At 45.8% G+C, this 15,671-nt stretch overlaps 1 protein-coding gene across 4 annotated transcripts; it reads right to left on the reverse strand.

The window, feature by feature from the left end:
• Positions 1 to 279: 279 nt before the first annotated feature.
• On the reverse strand, positions 280 to 15,540 carry LOC125728018 (actin filament-associated protein 1-like 2). Of its 4 annotated transcripts, none has more exons than XM_049005049.1 (16): positions 15,316 to 15,540; positions 11,672 to 11,800; positions 11,454 to 11,534; positions 11,238 to 11,320; positions 7,481 to 7,574; positions 6,716 to 6,880; positions 6,429 to 6,613; positions 5,786 to 5,845; positions 5,378 to 5,441; positions 4,995 to 5,215; positions 4,137 to 4,225; positions 3,808 to 3,916; positions 3,588 to 3,666; positions 2,783 to 2,952; positions 717 to 772; positions 280 to 532 (listed from the first exon to the last, which is right to left on the reverse strand). In XM_049005049.1, exons 1-16 carry the CDS (start codon positions 15,329 to 15,331, stop codon positions 526 to 528), a joined length of 1,608 nt encoding a protein of 535 aa, XP_048861006.1. In that variant the 5' UTR covers positions 15,332 to 15,540; the 3' UTR covers positions 280 to 525. The 4 variants fall into 4 exon arrangements, with proteins under 4 accessions (XP_048861006.1, XP_048861005.1, XP_048861002.1 ...); XM_049005048.1 differs by having other exon boundaries at positions 4,167 to 4,225; positions 6,437 to 6,613; positions 6,716 to 6,972; XM_049005045.1 differs by having other exon boundaries at positions 6,437 to 6,613; positions 6,716 to 6,972.
• Positions 15,541 to 15,671: the final 131 nt, after the last annotated feature.

Raw genomic sequence — 15,671 nt, forward strand, 5'->3', positions numbered from 1 at the left:
ATGTGTGTCTGATAAAAAAAACTGTTTTGTCGCTGATCTCTAATTTGTTTAGCGCTGCAAACTACTGAAGGAGTAGCAGGAATTCTATTAAATGACACATTAAATGGGTAAATTCTTTATTGGGTTTTGAAATGGAACACGAGAGCTACCACATGAAAAACACATGAAAGACAATACCAGGGCAGGCAAATTAGCCGTTTCCAAACTCATGTGCATCGCGTATTTTGAGAGCATGAAAAGCCAGCCCCCCCCCGCCCCCCACCCTCACACACACCCCCCAGGACTTCTGCAACCTCTTGGTCATGATACCATGTCCCCTGAACAAAACTCCACTTACTGTACAAAACTGTATAAAACTACAACATGCGCTCTACATTGTGTGTGTTTGTGCAGGGGTGTCAAGATGCAAAAAGGTACAAAACTAAAAGCTAATTTAAAGGCACGATCTACGTGCACAGCAGTTTGATGTGTGTTTCCAGAGATCAGGAAGTGAAACCAGCTGAACTGTTGATCAAGCAGGGACCTTCATTTCCTGTAACGAAACAGCATGAAGACATGGAGTGACGGATGCTAATTCATAGAGTAATACAAACCAGGGTCTAGAGTGACCAGCAGAAATTCACCCAACTCACGGTCACTTCTTCCAGGTCCGATAGACCCTGCTTACCATTCTGTGAAAGAGTCTGTGATTCCCCACAGGAAAGGCAGGAGGTTACCTCTTCAAGGAGCTGCTGGCAGAGGTGGTTCGCCGCAGAAGGTTTAGCCACCCCACCTGCGGGAGATTTCAGGGAATTGTGGGAATGCGGAACCAGGGCCCACCCCAAGTTAGAGTTACTGTGACCAGGAAGTGGATAACGCTAAATCAGTCTAGACCAGGGGGATGTTCCACAAAGCAGGATTTCTCAATTTACTGGGTTAACTTAAGGTAGCACTCATGATTGCTCCTTATCTAAACTATTATTGGACAATCATGACTTTTAGCTCAGAACAGCATCGGGGCACAGTGGTTAGTGCTGCTCCCTCATAGTAAGAAGGTCCTGAGTTCGGTCAGGGGTTCTTTCTGTGTGGAGTTCGCACACTCTCCCCTTGTTTGTGTGGGGTTCCTCTCACGGTCCAAAAGCGTTCCAGGCCGGCCGAAATTGGCCCTTTGAGTGTGTGTGCCTTGCAGCGTGTTGGCGACTGCCCAGGGTTGGTACCCACCTACACCCCTTGTTCTCATGATGGGCTCCATGACCCCAGCTGGGATTAAGTGGTTACGGTGTTGGATGGATGGATGCACTTTTAGCTTAAAGGGCCAGTTCATCCCAAAACAGAAAAACATGTTTTAGAGGTGCTTTATTGCTATCTATCCATCAAGAATGTTCTGCTGGGAGTTGCCTAGTTTTGGAGAAATAATTGCATTCTTTCTGTGGTGATTAAAAAGCATCAGAAAAATACGTTTGAAAAAAATCTAACAGCAATGTCTCTTGCCAGAAATCACGACCCATTTATTGAAGATAATCCTGACTTCTTAGTAAACTGTTTAATGTAGGAACTGTTTCGTTCTACCAAACTCCACACACCAGTCGTACCACTGCGCAGAAGATATGAGCACCCTCGCATCTTCTAAACAGTGATATGATTGGTGTGTTGAGTTTGAAATATGGTACGCAAACTCCCACCTAAAGGATATGGTAAGATTTTAAGTGCCTCCCCTCCCCCCTGTTGTGAAGGAGCATGCTCCTTGTGTGTGCAGGAAAAGCCAGAACTGAGTGGCAGCCTGGTGGTTTTTGGGATGGGGAGGGTGCCCTCTGGGGATATTTTTGAAAGCGTCTGTTATGTTTGGGGAAGGATCTGGCTTTGTTATGGAGGGATTTCCTGTAGGGTGAATGAGACAAATTGCACACGCAGATCACTAAAACCAGGAGACGTTTCTTCTGACTCCCACAATAAACAAACCACTGAACTAGCCTGAACGCATAACGATGAGCTGCCTGCCTTTGATTGGGCGCTCGTCGACTTACTCTGCCCTTCGACTGCCGTAATTGGCTGTAGCACTTAGCACTGGAGTGGGAAACGGTCCAGTCAGAAAAGATACACAAGTTTGAGCCATCTGTAGACACTTTTGAGTAAATGGGATGGTGGTAGTTGGGGGGGTCACAATAAAAAAAAAACAAAGATTCAACTCTCCCAGAAAGTGAAACAAACATGGCTGCCAGCCTTGAGTATGTGGCAGCTTTTATTTTAGTTGCCACTGCTTCTGTTGTCCCCTCTCCCCTCTTTATCATTCTCTCACACACTCTCACTCTCTGCGTCTATCTTCCGCTCTCCTCCTCTCCCATCCCTCCTTCCTGTGATTGTGAGTAATCCCATATTGCGTCCCAGAAAGGTCACGGATAAGGAGGCCTGTACCGCTCTGATCTGGGCCGAATCGGGAGCTGCTCTCTCATCTGCGACTCTCTGCCAGTGTGTGTGTGTGTGTGTGTGTGTGTGTGTGTGTCCCAGCACAAGTGATCACCTGTGCTCAGATGCGCATGCATATTCATGCATGTTTGTCTACACGTGTATCTATGTGAGCATGCTGGTAAATATCTGTCTGTGAAAGTCTATTTAAAACATAAACAGAATTACAGGCAGCCATGACTGGAGATGCACTAAAATACCTTAAAACTAAATTATATACATGGTTGTTATTTTTTTAAAGAATTTTTAGTGCATTTCCAGTAAGGGATGATAATACTTCTGGAGCCCACTGTATACTTGCATCTGTACATGCGTGTGTTTATTTTCCTGTGAGTGGTACCTGGTTCTTGTCAGAGCAGATGGTCTGCGACTTCCTCAGGGAGGCGGTCTTGGGCTGTCTGCCTCCCGTCAGCAGGTTCATTTTGGACCCGACCTTGGGGTGCAGGTCCCTCGACCTGGGAATGTGGTGCATCTGAGTCTCGCCCGCAAAGGCTGCTACCATCCTCCTGCCTGAAAGCAGACGATACCATCAGCTGCCCCACGCCTGGCGGCGGCTAATCTGACCGCAGCTGTCGGCAAGCAGAAAAGCAGAAAGTGCTGCGTCACAGAGGCAACAAACATCCAGGTTCTGAAACCCAAGCTTGGCCTTGTGCTTATAAATCACAGCACCACAGATGTGAGCAGTAATAAAGCAGGATTACAGGTCCATTGTGGAATCTCGAGCAGAAAGCTTAACATGCATATCCCCTGTTATGTGCACCCTATACCCAGGGTTCAGTCTAATACATGTGCTACTAAAGATTAAAACATTTAATGGTCAAAGAGCAGTACTCCAGGTCCATATGTACTCAGCTCAAGTCCCAGACAGCTTCGTCTTGTTTAATTAAATTAAGCACAGATTTTAAACTAATGAGGAAAACCTCTCATACAAGAGGGAAGCTTTTGCTAGAAGCATTTGCTAAACATCAGACACTGAGGCGAAGTGCTTTTCAGCAGCCAAATCTGAGCTGTTTTGCTCAAGAAAATATTTCTCCCTGCTGTGTTTAATGAATAAAAAGTATGACTAATTGCTAATTACTGGGGTGTTTTGTGGAGTCAACCGTGGAGTTCATGTCAAAATAAGAGCCCCTCCCCCCCCCACTCACCTTGGCAGAGATCTGCTGTACCGCTGTACCGGTTCCAGTTTTCTGGTTCTCTTGTGACGACACTTCTTGAGTGCTGGACCTAACACAGATGAGACTGTGGTTGTTTATTTTTCTAGACAAAATTGGCCAGCTCTTCATCTGGGCGCGAGCAGCAGAACATGGCTGGTGATTACACAGGGTTTTGAACTGCAAGATCCCTTCCTCCCAGGACGGGACGCACCACAGATGCATTGCAGTGGACCAGCTGAGGTGGGCTGGGTCTATGCCACTCAGGGACGGAATCAGCAGTGTGCGTGTCGGGGTTGGGAAGCGTGTGATTCCTCGGGCCCCTGTGGGACAGCAAGAGCACAGAGGCTGTGTGAGCCGGGATTAGCCAGCAGGGTCCTTGGATCCAAGTCCCTCCTCCATTGCAGCTGTGAGTTAGACGGGATCAGAAAGCCCCAGGGCCATATGTGTCCCCAAGGGCGGCTGTAGCAAGTTGGGGTGTGGCCTGTGTGCCCAAATGGCCCGCTGTGACCAGTCGGTGGGTGTGGCGGCACAGCAGCTCGCCTCAGTGCATTGTGGGGCGGCAGTCTATACCGAGTGGCCCCTTTCTGCAGGAGAACAAGCCACCGCTGTCTGTCCTCCTCGCTGCTGGCCTGGGGAAACACGGAAAGAGGGCCTCAGCTGCAGCGACTCTGGGGGAACTTTCTCGCAATTCTTATCTTTTCCTACAGAGGTGTTTGCATCATTGACTACTGAGTCTTGGCTATTCATGTGGACCCCCCACAGTCACAGCCCAGCACGTTCGTGTATCGGGGGCAGAGTGAGGCTCAGTGGGTTAGGGCCCCGTGCCTGTGATCGGAAGGTTGTAGGTTCGAGGCTCAGTGGGTTAGGGCCCTGTGTCTGTGATCGGAAGGTTGTAGGTTTGAGGCTCAGTGGGTTAGGGCCCCGTGCCTGTGATCGGAAGGTTGTAGGTATGAGGCACAGTAGAACAGTCACACCAACATTGGGCCACGCTCTTAACCCTCCAAAGTGCTCCAGGGGCCACTGGATGAATGGCATGACTGTGCAGTCAAAGCCCAAGAATCACTCTCAACACTACATATCTGTGCCTCGAAGCAGAAGATGGGATGTGTGAAAAATGTACAAACGCTGAATGTTATCCATCAAGCTGCCATCCACAGTACAGGCCCTTTGTTATTTAATCCAAGCTGGTTACACACTCTTTATTTGAATACTATTCCTTTCTGTAAAGCGCAGACGAATATGAGACTCCTTCCCCTAACTGAAATTACTGATGAAATGGTTTAATGGCAGCAAACCCTTGAATGCAGAAGGTGAACAGGAATCAAATACTTGGAGGGATCCTTCATTTACATTCTTATGCTTTACCAGTTGCACCAGTTTTAATCTCGGGATTCGTACCTCTAGGATAGCGAGCTGGTCCCCACACCGGGTCACGGTGATGCGGGGGGCGAGGGGGGTGTCTGGGCCGGGTCGCACGTCACAACCATGCAACGGGAGGCTGTGCCGTGGGCCTGCCCCGCTGGCCTCATCGCGGGACATCCGCAGGGCCCCAGCCTCCATCCGGCACCACAGCGTTTGCCACTGACAGTGCATGAACACACTCAGGAAGCCAGAGGGCGCTGTGGGAGACACATACACACACTTACACATACAGTTTTACTCCACACGTCTCAGTGCAAGGTCACCCCCTTCCAAACACATTCATGTGACTCCCTCCTTTAATTGAACTTTTGCTGCTGGTCCCATGGTAATATAAGGTTCAGTAGCAGCTCTGTGCTTACCTGTGGGCTTTGCACTCGGGACAGTTTCTGCTGAGCAAGAATCATCAGGATGTGCCGCCCTGATCTGTAAGAGTTGGTGCATGGATACACTCAGGGTCATTGATAAACTTGGTCATGCGCCTACAAGGCGCGCGGCGTGCCGGTGATATCCAGCGCAGATACGTAGTTGGGATTATTAATAGTCACGAATCTGGTCATGTAAAGATGGATTACTACATGTAAAATATAATAATCTATACCACATGTGTATCTGCTGGGGTGTGGCATGAGTAAACGGTGTCCTGTAGTTGTGTTCTGGGCTTACAGCAACTCTGGATATAACTAATCAGATACAGTGATCATGGTTTAGTAGCCCAAGATCCAATAAAAAGTTGAGAAGGAGCCTAATGGAGGAACAGACGACATTACCCTGCTGCTATGCTGCCAAACAGGGAGGCTGTGTTCAGAGCTGCTCACCTCCTCGATCACCTGGAACAACACATGGACGGACAAGGTATCATTTAATCAAGAACATGCAGAGAGGATAAGGACTCGTTTAATCAAGGGTATGTGGAGAGGGCAAGGAGTCATGTAATCAAGGATACATGGAGAGGGCAAGGACTCATTTAATCAAGGGTATGTGGAGAGGGCAAGGACTCATGTAATCAAGGATACATGGAGAGGGCAAGGACTCATTTAATGATGTATTCATGGAAGGGTAAGGACTCATTTAATCAAGGATACATGGAGAGGGCAAGGACTCATTTAGTCAAGGGTATGTGGAGAGGGTAAGGACTCATTTAATGACAGATTCATGAAGAGGATAAGGACTCATTTAATAATGCGTACACTAAATATATTTAGTGAAGGGTATGCGGAGAGGGTAAGGACTCTTTAATGATGGGTATGTGGACTCTGGTCATTGTCATTTAGTTACATGGAAGGGGAGGGGTTGCATTTAGACACAGCAAGAGGGGTTAGAGGCACAGGGTGGAGGTGTTAGATCTACTCACAAAATTATTTATCTGTCTATGGTTGGGGTCAAATGTTGCTGCAATATTATGATAAACACCTCCAAACCTTCCGCCACTCCTGGGCCTGGAGCCAGCTGTGGAAGCCCAGGACCAGGGTTTGGGAGCTGGCCAGCAACTTCAGCTGGTGTGGCACCTTCCCTCTGGGCTTGGACCTGCAGATCACACGGCAGCCTGCCAGACTCAGCTCCAGCAGAGGTCGAAGGTCCCTCATACACCTGTAGCACTGGGAGAGAGGGGACAGGCATTAGTGGGGGTTCTCCCTGTAGTTCTGTGTCAAGCTTTGTGTTTAAGTTTGGGTTTGAGTAGGTGGTGCTAGGGGGGTTACCAGCAGAATGCGGCTGCGGATGACGAACAGCTGCTGGCTCCACTGGCCTAACCAGCGTCTCCTCCATAGGAAGCCATAGAGACGGGCCTCCAAAGCAGGATGGATGCAGGGCAGTGAGGTGGTCCACTTCAGGTAGTGGGCCCGGTCCTTCACTGAGTCCTCCTCCTCATCATCATCATTATCATCATCATCATCATCATCATCATCTTTCTCCTCCCCGTATGACTCATACAAACTGCCACTGGAATCTGCCTCAACTGTGGGTAGAACAGGGTTGCATGCTTACTTGCGCACACACACACACACACACACACACACAAACATACACAGGTTTCTAATTATATCTTTGTGGGGACTCTCCATTCATTTCTATGAGGAATTCTAATCCCAAAATGATGACCCTAACGCCCACCCATAACGCATAAGTAACCAAACAAAATATTAGACTTTTAGTACTTTCAGTTTTTTGGTCACATTTACAGATCATTGTGGGGTCCCCACAATGTAACATAAACATAATCCACACACACACACACACACACTTTAAAAGGTATTCAATGTCCCTCATGAAACCCAGAAGAAAGGAAAATTACTGAGCAAAGAAATGGGCTGAACTAGGTGACAGAAAGTTTATCACACGACACGAGAACCGAAGGGAAAACAAGGGAAAACCTTTTTACCAAACCGTCACTGCAGTAAACAAGCTGACCCACACTATAATACAAATGGTAAGCATGGTGATTCAGGCGACCTCATAATACATACCTGGCATCCCAGTGACAGGGACAAGTAGCTCTGTCCCTTCATGGAGTCTTTCCAAGCTGATATTGAAGAAAGATGGCTCCACTGGATCTGGCTTCTGAAGCAGTGAAGTGGGAGAATATAATCATTTGAGAAATTTGCAGTGAAATCAAGCAACAGCTATGTACAAACAAACTCATCCAGCACAGCACTGGTAGGAGGCCTGAGATCTGCCCTAGACAGTACAGGAGTTCCCCGTGATATCAGTCCATCGCAGAGCACGCGCACATACAGCACACACATGAACACACACACAAAGACACATACACACAAACACACACAGTACTTCATCAGATAGATCACATTAAAATAAAAATTCAAAAATAGCAAACCAAAAAACTCCTAGAAAGTTCCTGAGAGTGTTTATAAAAGCTTGGACAGCGTGGGACAGTTTTTCTAAAGAAAGTGAGTTGAGGGGGGTTTCCTGTCATAGGTTTGATATTCTTCCTGTTACCCCCCCCACCCCCCATTTCCCTTGCTCTTTCCCGTGACCTTCAGCATCATGCAACTGGGAGCACTGGATCCTTCATAACCTTAGAGTGACACAGAAGTATTGCATCATCTGTGATAGACAATATAATTTAATAATGAATTTGATTCAGCTAAACTTGTGACTGTAATGTGGGGTTTGGGGATCAAGGTACTTTAATTAGACAATTATTTGTAACGGTCTGATCACTCAACCACAGAAATATTGCCAAATGGTCATTCATTTTTTTATGGTCCACTACAATGGCCCCACATAAACAATACGATGCCAACAGCTAAGATCCACACGATGTAATAAACAGACTGCACTTAACTTTGTAAATAAACAGCAATGCTAAGCCTTCGGAAACTCACAATATTTATAACTGATTTTCCAGTGGACAGTCAGTGTACCAGCAGGGGGCGATCAGCACCATCGGCTGACGGTAACCATGGTTTCCTCAACATCGGCCACAAGGAGTACCAGCGACTAGCACCTAATGCCCCCAACTAGGGGGCAGTTCAGTCTTTCTTTAGAAAAGCTTAAAGCACATGCTAGGAAAATGGTGATAGAGACAGGAAGGGTGAGCTTGTGGTACTTGCCGACTCTCGGCCGGAGAATATGGGAGGAGGGCTGCTCTGAAGGCACTGGACTGCTGCCTCCTGACTCATCCTTTTGTGTGTATATTGAAAGACGTTTTGTTAACACTTTACTTGAGGGGACATGGGTATCTCAGTAACCTAACTACAAATCATCAGCAAATATAATAATTGGATGAAATAGATGAACCAGTTGATTAATGATGAATGAACATGGCATCCGTAAGTAATTACTTACTGGTTAATTAATAAATTAATTTATAGTGTACTACTACATTATTTGTGCCCCCTCAAATAAAGTGTTACTGACATTCTTAATTCTTGACGTGCTTCTTCATGGTTAAACACTGCATTCCTTTAGTAGGAATGGGAAGACATTCTCATGTAATATTAAACAAATAAACGTAATTTCTGATGTGTGACGGGCGGAAATACCAGCAAAACTTGGTCTAACAAGCAGCCGGAGTGGAGTCTCAAAGTCCCACAGAAGAATTCGTGCTGGGTACACTGGAAATATTTTCCAGTGGTCAGGCAGCCTGATGGCAGAGATGCGGAAAAGCTTGCTGGGAGTTACTGCCTCTATCCTACTCCAGAGCCAGAGATGATTCTGTGCTTCTCTGCAGCCACACTAAGCAGTGGTGGGTGGTGTGGTACTGTTTTATTAACGTTCCGGTAACGTTCCCCTAACAGCGTCTGGGCCAGGCTGAAGAACGGGACAGGACAATCGTGCCAGGAAACTCTTAGCCAAGGTCACCCCCATCGATTTGTGTCTACCATCTGAAAGAGGCTGCATGGCTATAGCTCTGCCCTCCCCAGGCCACATCCATTAAGAACTTGAAGGCTTCACGACGCCTTACACCACAAAAAGCCACAAGCATATATTGTGAATGTGTGCATGCAATTTAAACATTTTTTAAATGAAAATATTTTTAATTAATTCAGATTAATACATATTAATATAATGGGGTAGTACAGCTAAATGACACCTGTGATCCTGCTCAGACAGAAGCTACCAAAAATACAGAAATTTGCAATGTTTTACAACATCCTGTCGGTGGCGCTAGCCTCCTCCGCTGCTTTGTCTCACAGAGGAATGTTCGAAAACAAGCCATTTTTCATCAAGACCTCTGTTCCTGTGCATCAGCATGAGCCAAACGCCCTGGAGAGCAAATAGTCTGTAAAACCAGCTGTTTATCCGAGAAACACTTCAGTCATATGCCCCGCCGTTCTTGTCAGGGTTTGATCACGGTTTATGTGTTTCTGTACGTGTTTTTCTCAGAAGAAACCAAATCATTGTTTTGTAACTCTGTGAGATGCTATTAACTGGATTCTGTTAGCATGCGTAGAGCCACTCAGGCAAGAACATAAAGCAAAACAGACCACTGATTGACTCACAGTACTGTAGGGCTTTTTTGGCAGTGAAATGATCACAACTGTCAGACTATGCTAGTGGGATTGGGGGAGCTGTGTGGCTCAGTGGGTTAGGACGCTGTATTTGGGATGGGATGGCCAGTTCAAATCCACGGTCAGCACACTGATGTCACCAGTGGATTCTTGAGCGAGGCTCTTAATCCACAGTCGCCCCCAGGACTGCCTAATCCTGCTTTCTCCCCCCAAAATGTGCTGCTTTGGGAAAAAGCATCTACTAAGTATGATGGACTATCTCGTCCTTCTTATTTGGGCGCCTTGCAAATGCTTGCTTATGTTACACTGCCTCCTGGCGGCTGGGATAAACTATTGCTTTTTGACAGTAGTGGTCTGTCCGGGCCTTCAGGGAATTCTTACGTTTTTTTGCATGACTTGTTTGACTCAATGTGGCACCTCCTTCTTTTGCGGACATGGCGACCTCACTAAGCCTTGGGGATTCTATGAGCCCAGCACAGTATCAATGCTGAATGGTACAGTGCAGAGTGGCAGTAAAACCCACCAATCAAATTGAGTTATGTGGGGGGTGGGAACATCACAGTGTATTCTGGATATTCTGTAGAAGGACTTATGACAACCAGTGGTGGATAGGTGGTAGGTGCGCACGGGTATTTAAGGTATACCTACCAATACAAAAGTTACTGTATGCACACATAAAAACTGTCAAAAATGCATATCAGACATAGAAGGGTGTATACACAATAATATGTGGTGTATATGCAATTACATGGTATAACATGTACTCACATACCAAGTAACCACTGCAGCATTGATGACAGTGTTTTTATATGACCAATCAGAGACTTGTACCGATCATAATGAATTCTGGCGAAGTTGTCGAGGCAGAGACTGATGTCATGAGTGATTTGTTAACCATGCTATTTAGGCGCAGGAATTTCACGGAAGAAAAAAACGAAATAATAACTTGCAGCTGGAAACATTCGGAAAGTTTCTGAAGTAGTTTTTTATGGTTGGGTGCACAAGCGCCCTATGCACTCATGCATGTGACCATGCGTGTGACCATGCGTGTGACCATGTACGTGACCATGTACGTGACCATGCGTGTGACCATGCGTGTGACCATGTACGTGACAATGCGTGTGACCATGCGTGTGACCATGTACGTGACCATGCGTGTGACCATGTACGTGACCATGCGTGTGACCATGCGTGTGACCATGTGTGTGATCATGCGTGTGACCATGCGTGTGCTGGCCTGAGGTCTCACCCCTCTCAGCAGCCGCTCAGGAGAAAACGAAGAGGAGGATTCTTCAGCCTGACTGAGGCCTGCACCAGGCGAGAGCTCCCCATCTGCAAGCGAAAGACCAAGCGCAGATGCTGCATAATGACCTCCAATTACCATGAGCCATGCAGTGCAGGCATATAACAGAACTACCAGGACAGGACAGACAGTGTAACCCAGCAACGTGCCATGGAAACATACCCATGTCTGCTGTTCTGTTCATCTTCTGGCTGCTAGAATCCCCTGAGGGACACGTCATGATCATGTACTCTGCATCCTCCACTGGCAGAAAAAACAAACAAAATCCAGAATCATTCTGTGTCAGTTTTATCTGGTTATAGGGTTATTTTCCTTGACGTAGAAATTTGCATTTTCTGTGATACCAGATCTTTCACACTCTTCTCCCTAAAACCACATACTTGGTGCATCTTCCAAGATGGTCAGGAGATCAGAGATGGATCTCTTTTGTTCCTGAGCGAAGGGAGTGAGAGTCTCTTTGTCCAGAACCAGCAGGAAAGCCCGGACGTCCAAGATGAGCTGGTTCAGCACTTGGGAAAGAGGGATCAGATAAGATTATGGGCATTTCTGCAATGTACATTATGATGCTGAGAGAACCAGAGTCAAATCCTCAGCAATGTGAGGGGAGGATTGACTTAGCATTTCCAAAAACCTACAGTCTGACGGTCACTTTGGTCATGATCAATGACAAGCATGATCCTAGACTCCATGTCAATACAGACAGAAGCCTTCACCATGACACCAGAGCCGTGCATCTCAAACCATCAGAAAGTTGAGCAGATGCTGTGTGTCTATAAACAAGGGAAGAACGCTGCAGCACATGGTTCACACAAAAGACAGAGTAAGTCTCTGCGAAGCTGACAGTGTGCACACTGGAGGCAGATGGCTGGGTGGAAGTTTGGACAACCGGGCCTGAGGGAATGTTATTGTTCTGGTCCCAGTTAGAAACGAACCCAGCAGCTAAGTTTTTATTGGGCGGCATGATGGAAAGCAAGCCGAGTTTTCCCACTGACAAAAAATGGAAAAGGGAACATTAGCAGGGAGAGAAATAACCAGCTGGGATTCAGAATAATTACCTGAAACCCGTACTCTGAGGAACTATTTAAGAAATTACAGAAATTACAAAAATTAATGAAAACCACATTGTTTTAGATATTTTCACAGCAGTAAAATAGCTTTACCTTGTCACTCATTCATACGAACGGCTTTGTGAACTGAAGCTGCATGTTCCTCTTAGCAACCCATGTGCCGCGGAAGATGTTAAGACCGCCGCCCACCCTGACCTCTGACCTTTCCCCATGCTATACTGGCCCAGTTGTTCCGCTGTGGCTATAGCAACTGTCGGCATGCCAGACGTCAGTTGTTGTTACCAAGCGAGTGTGAGGCGTCTTGGCATCGTGTGATAGCTGCACCCTTCAGCAGCATCCCAGTGTCCCTTTGGGCATTGAATTTGTCTGCAGCTAATGCTACTATCAGAGACTAACTACTCCGTCCACAAAGCGTCAGCTCCACTGCCTGTGACTCCACCCCCCATTTTTTTGTCCACTCCCTTCTCATTCTCCACCCCACAGCAAAAGCCTCTGAAAGCTCTCTACCCCAAGCCATAGACACCTTAATAGGCATATAGAAGTTTGCACTTTTCAGTGCTACACAGATGTGGGCCTTTTTGAACTTGCTACATGGCTGGTTGGTGGAAAACAAATAGAGAGCTGTAGAATATTACAAACCACAGAGCTTCTGAGTTTAGCCCATTCCAAGCAGAAAATAAACTGATGGCATCTTTATACCTAAAGTGGTGACTTAAGCAAATACTGACCAATCACAGCCTGCCAAAATTCCGGAGAAAGCTGTCCATCCAGGCACATGGTTTTTGGGGCAGCTCTCCTCTAGATGGGGAGGGCTGATGGGTTTTGTGTTGGCTTTGTTTACTTAGGGTTTCCTTTTAGTTTTTGTGTTTTCGTAAAACTTAACAGTTGTTTGTTTTCTGAAAATATCCGATGACAAATGACGTGAGAGATCCTGCTGACCCCCAAGTATAACTCTCCTTTGGTTTATAAAAGAGGTTTGGGGGAGCATACAGCTGTGAGCAGGCTTGTTTCAGAACCTACCATCAATTATGCTGGGAGCGTTTTCACATTTTTCGCAGTTATGACGCTGGCCTGTTGCGTAATTTCTCATATCTGAATAGATAATGCATGCTAGCTTTACACTGAAAATTACCTGGTAAAAATTAATATTCAATAAAGAAATTGCTCTGAATTTAATTCCCCGAATGGTACTTGTAACTAATGGTCCTCGATGGATGACTAAACTAATATCATGGACTCAGTGTTTAGTGAAGAAGACTTTCAGGCTGTCAGTGATAATCAGTCGTCCCAATGGTTTGGGACCTGCCTACTCGTGACCTGAGACTGAGCAGGGATGTGTTTATGAACGCCGTAATCCTACAAGGGGCCACAGGACTCAGTGATTTGGGAAGCGCCCCACTGTTAGGACGTGTCTCTCTGGGTGAGGAATTCTTTTAAAGGCCTGGCAGCTGGTGCACTGATGAAAGTTGAAATGTTGATGAGCAGCACTTTTACTTGGTGAGTCACAGGGAGTTAGGAGTTAAGAGGTCTGATTTCAGCTCCCCCTCAGCATGCGGATCAACTATCAGATACACAAAGAGCAATATTAATGATCATCATTTATAGAAGCAGATTTTGAGGGTTGATTTGAGATATGTTGTAACTAAATCCTATTTCAGAATAGATTTGAATTGCCATTATTTTCATCTCCCCGTGACTCTGACCAGCATAAGCAGATAGAAGACGGATGAATTTTTTTCATCTGTCTGTTTCATCGAGCTGCAAAGCAGTGTCACACTTATTACTGCTATACTTCAGGATGGGTTACTAACAGCCAGACGTAGTGGGGTGTTTTACCTGTCCAGACGCCTTGAGTAAGGAGAATGGGCGGGGTCGGATGAGGTGACGTAGACAAACACGGAAAACGAGAGCGGAACTCCGAATTATCACTGACCGAAATCACTGAGGATGGAACCTGTGCTAGGTGCTGCATGCCTTGCTTTTGTTTAACTTCGTTTAACTCTATATTGCTTCATCAGCTGCAGCTGCAGCTGTGCAAATACAGTATAGCAGTGCTACTACACCGTCTAGACCCCATTTAAACAGACTGACATATTTCTCAGCTAGGAGAAAAAACGTTCACACTGATACAGACCGACCTAAGTGTGGCAGTGTGAAAGGAGTGAACGCAGGTCTGTCCCAACTGCCAGGAGATCATCCGATTCATAATAATAAACGCCAGTTTACACGCTATATTCTGCTTGCAGAAATAATTTCATCACTGAGTTAATGCAATATAGATATATTGGTTTAACCGGTGTCACGATAGTCGTAGCCACTCAGAGTATTTTTTACTGTGGAGTCGTAATTTACGAGTCGTTATATTTAGGCCTAAATATTAAATATATACCGTTACACAATTAGGTCTGTAATACCGTTGCTGTGGTTTCGGTACCATACTAAAAGTCCAATATTAACAAAATTAACAGGTAAACAACTTACTTGTCAAAGTCATGAATTTTATATTGGCCTGCTAATAATAGGCTAATTAATTACTAAATTAAAGGGAGGGGGTCCTAAACCTTATTGGTGATGGTTGAATGCTTAGAGGCAGCTCAGACACTTAGATTAATTACACTCTTTTACATTTATATGCGACTGTAATTTACAAATGCAAATTTTAATGACTAACGGATACTATAAAAAAGTTCGTCATACACTATAACTTTCTGTAAATGAGTGGATATAAATAAGAGGTGTGCTAACTGTAAGTCAAGTAACCACTACACCGTTTTATTGGCGTGTGAATAAAAAAAAGCACCGAGACTGTACCGTTATTCACACAAGAGTAGTCTCATGTTCACTTCCCTATTTAAAAGGAGTGCTGTGTTTTACCTATTGAGTATCTGAAACCACAAGTAACAACTTTAGCACGTAAACACTGTATTTGAAATAGACCGAAATGGGATGGCGCATACCTTCCGGTTTGTCCATTTCCAGTGGCGTTCGGTGGTCTATAAGCACGCTGACCGTATCGCTTCACATGTCATGGTCTGAATGTACAAATGCCGTCTCTGTACCCACAGACTTTCCACTTTCTGAATGAACCGAGCGTCAGGGCACCGTAATTACTCCGAAATACTCCAGGATCCCTCACTTGCTCATTCAGGATCGCTCTCTCTCTCTCTTTCTCTCACCCACTACCTCCCTCCCTCCCTGACGCTCTTGCAGCAAAATTACTAAGTGTAACATTTTAAATACTTGCATATTACTCGAAATACATGCGCCACATATAGAACAAATTTCTATATATGCATATATGAGAAAAATAGGA

This window comes from Brienomyrus brachyistius, unplaced genomic scaffold (assembly GCF_023856365.1).
Source record: "Brienomyrus brachyistius isolate T26 unplaced genomic scaffold, BBRACH_0.4 scaffold143, whole genome shotgun sequence".
Taxonomy (NCBI): domain Eukaryota; kingdom Metazoa; phylum Chordata; class Actinopteri; order Osteoglossiformes; family Mormyridae; genus Brienomyrus; species Brienomyrus brachyistius.

Coding starts and splice junctions, on each gene's coding strand:
- LOC125728018 (XM_049005045.1), bottom strand. Junction 4,226..4,994: donor ACCAGCTCGCTATCCTAGAG/GTACGAATCCCG, acceptor GTGTTTCCCCAG/GCCAGCAGCGAGGAGGACAG. Junction 3,917..4,136: donor CCGCCCCACAATGCACTGAG/GCGAGCTGCTGT, acceptor GCTGTCCCACAG/GGGCCCGAGGAATCACACGC.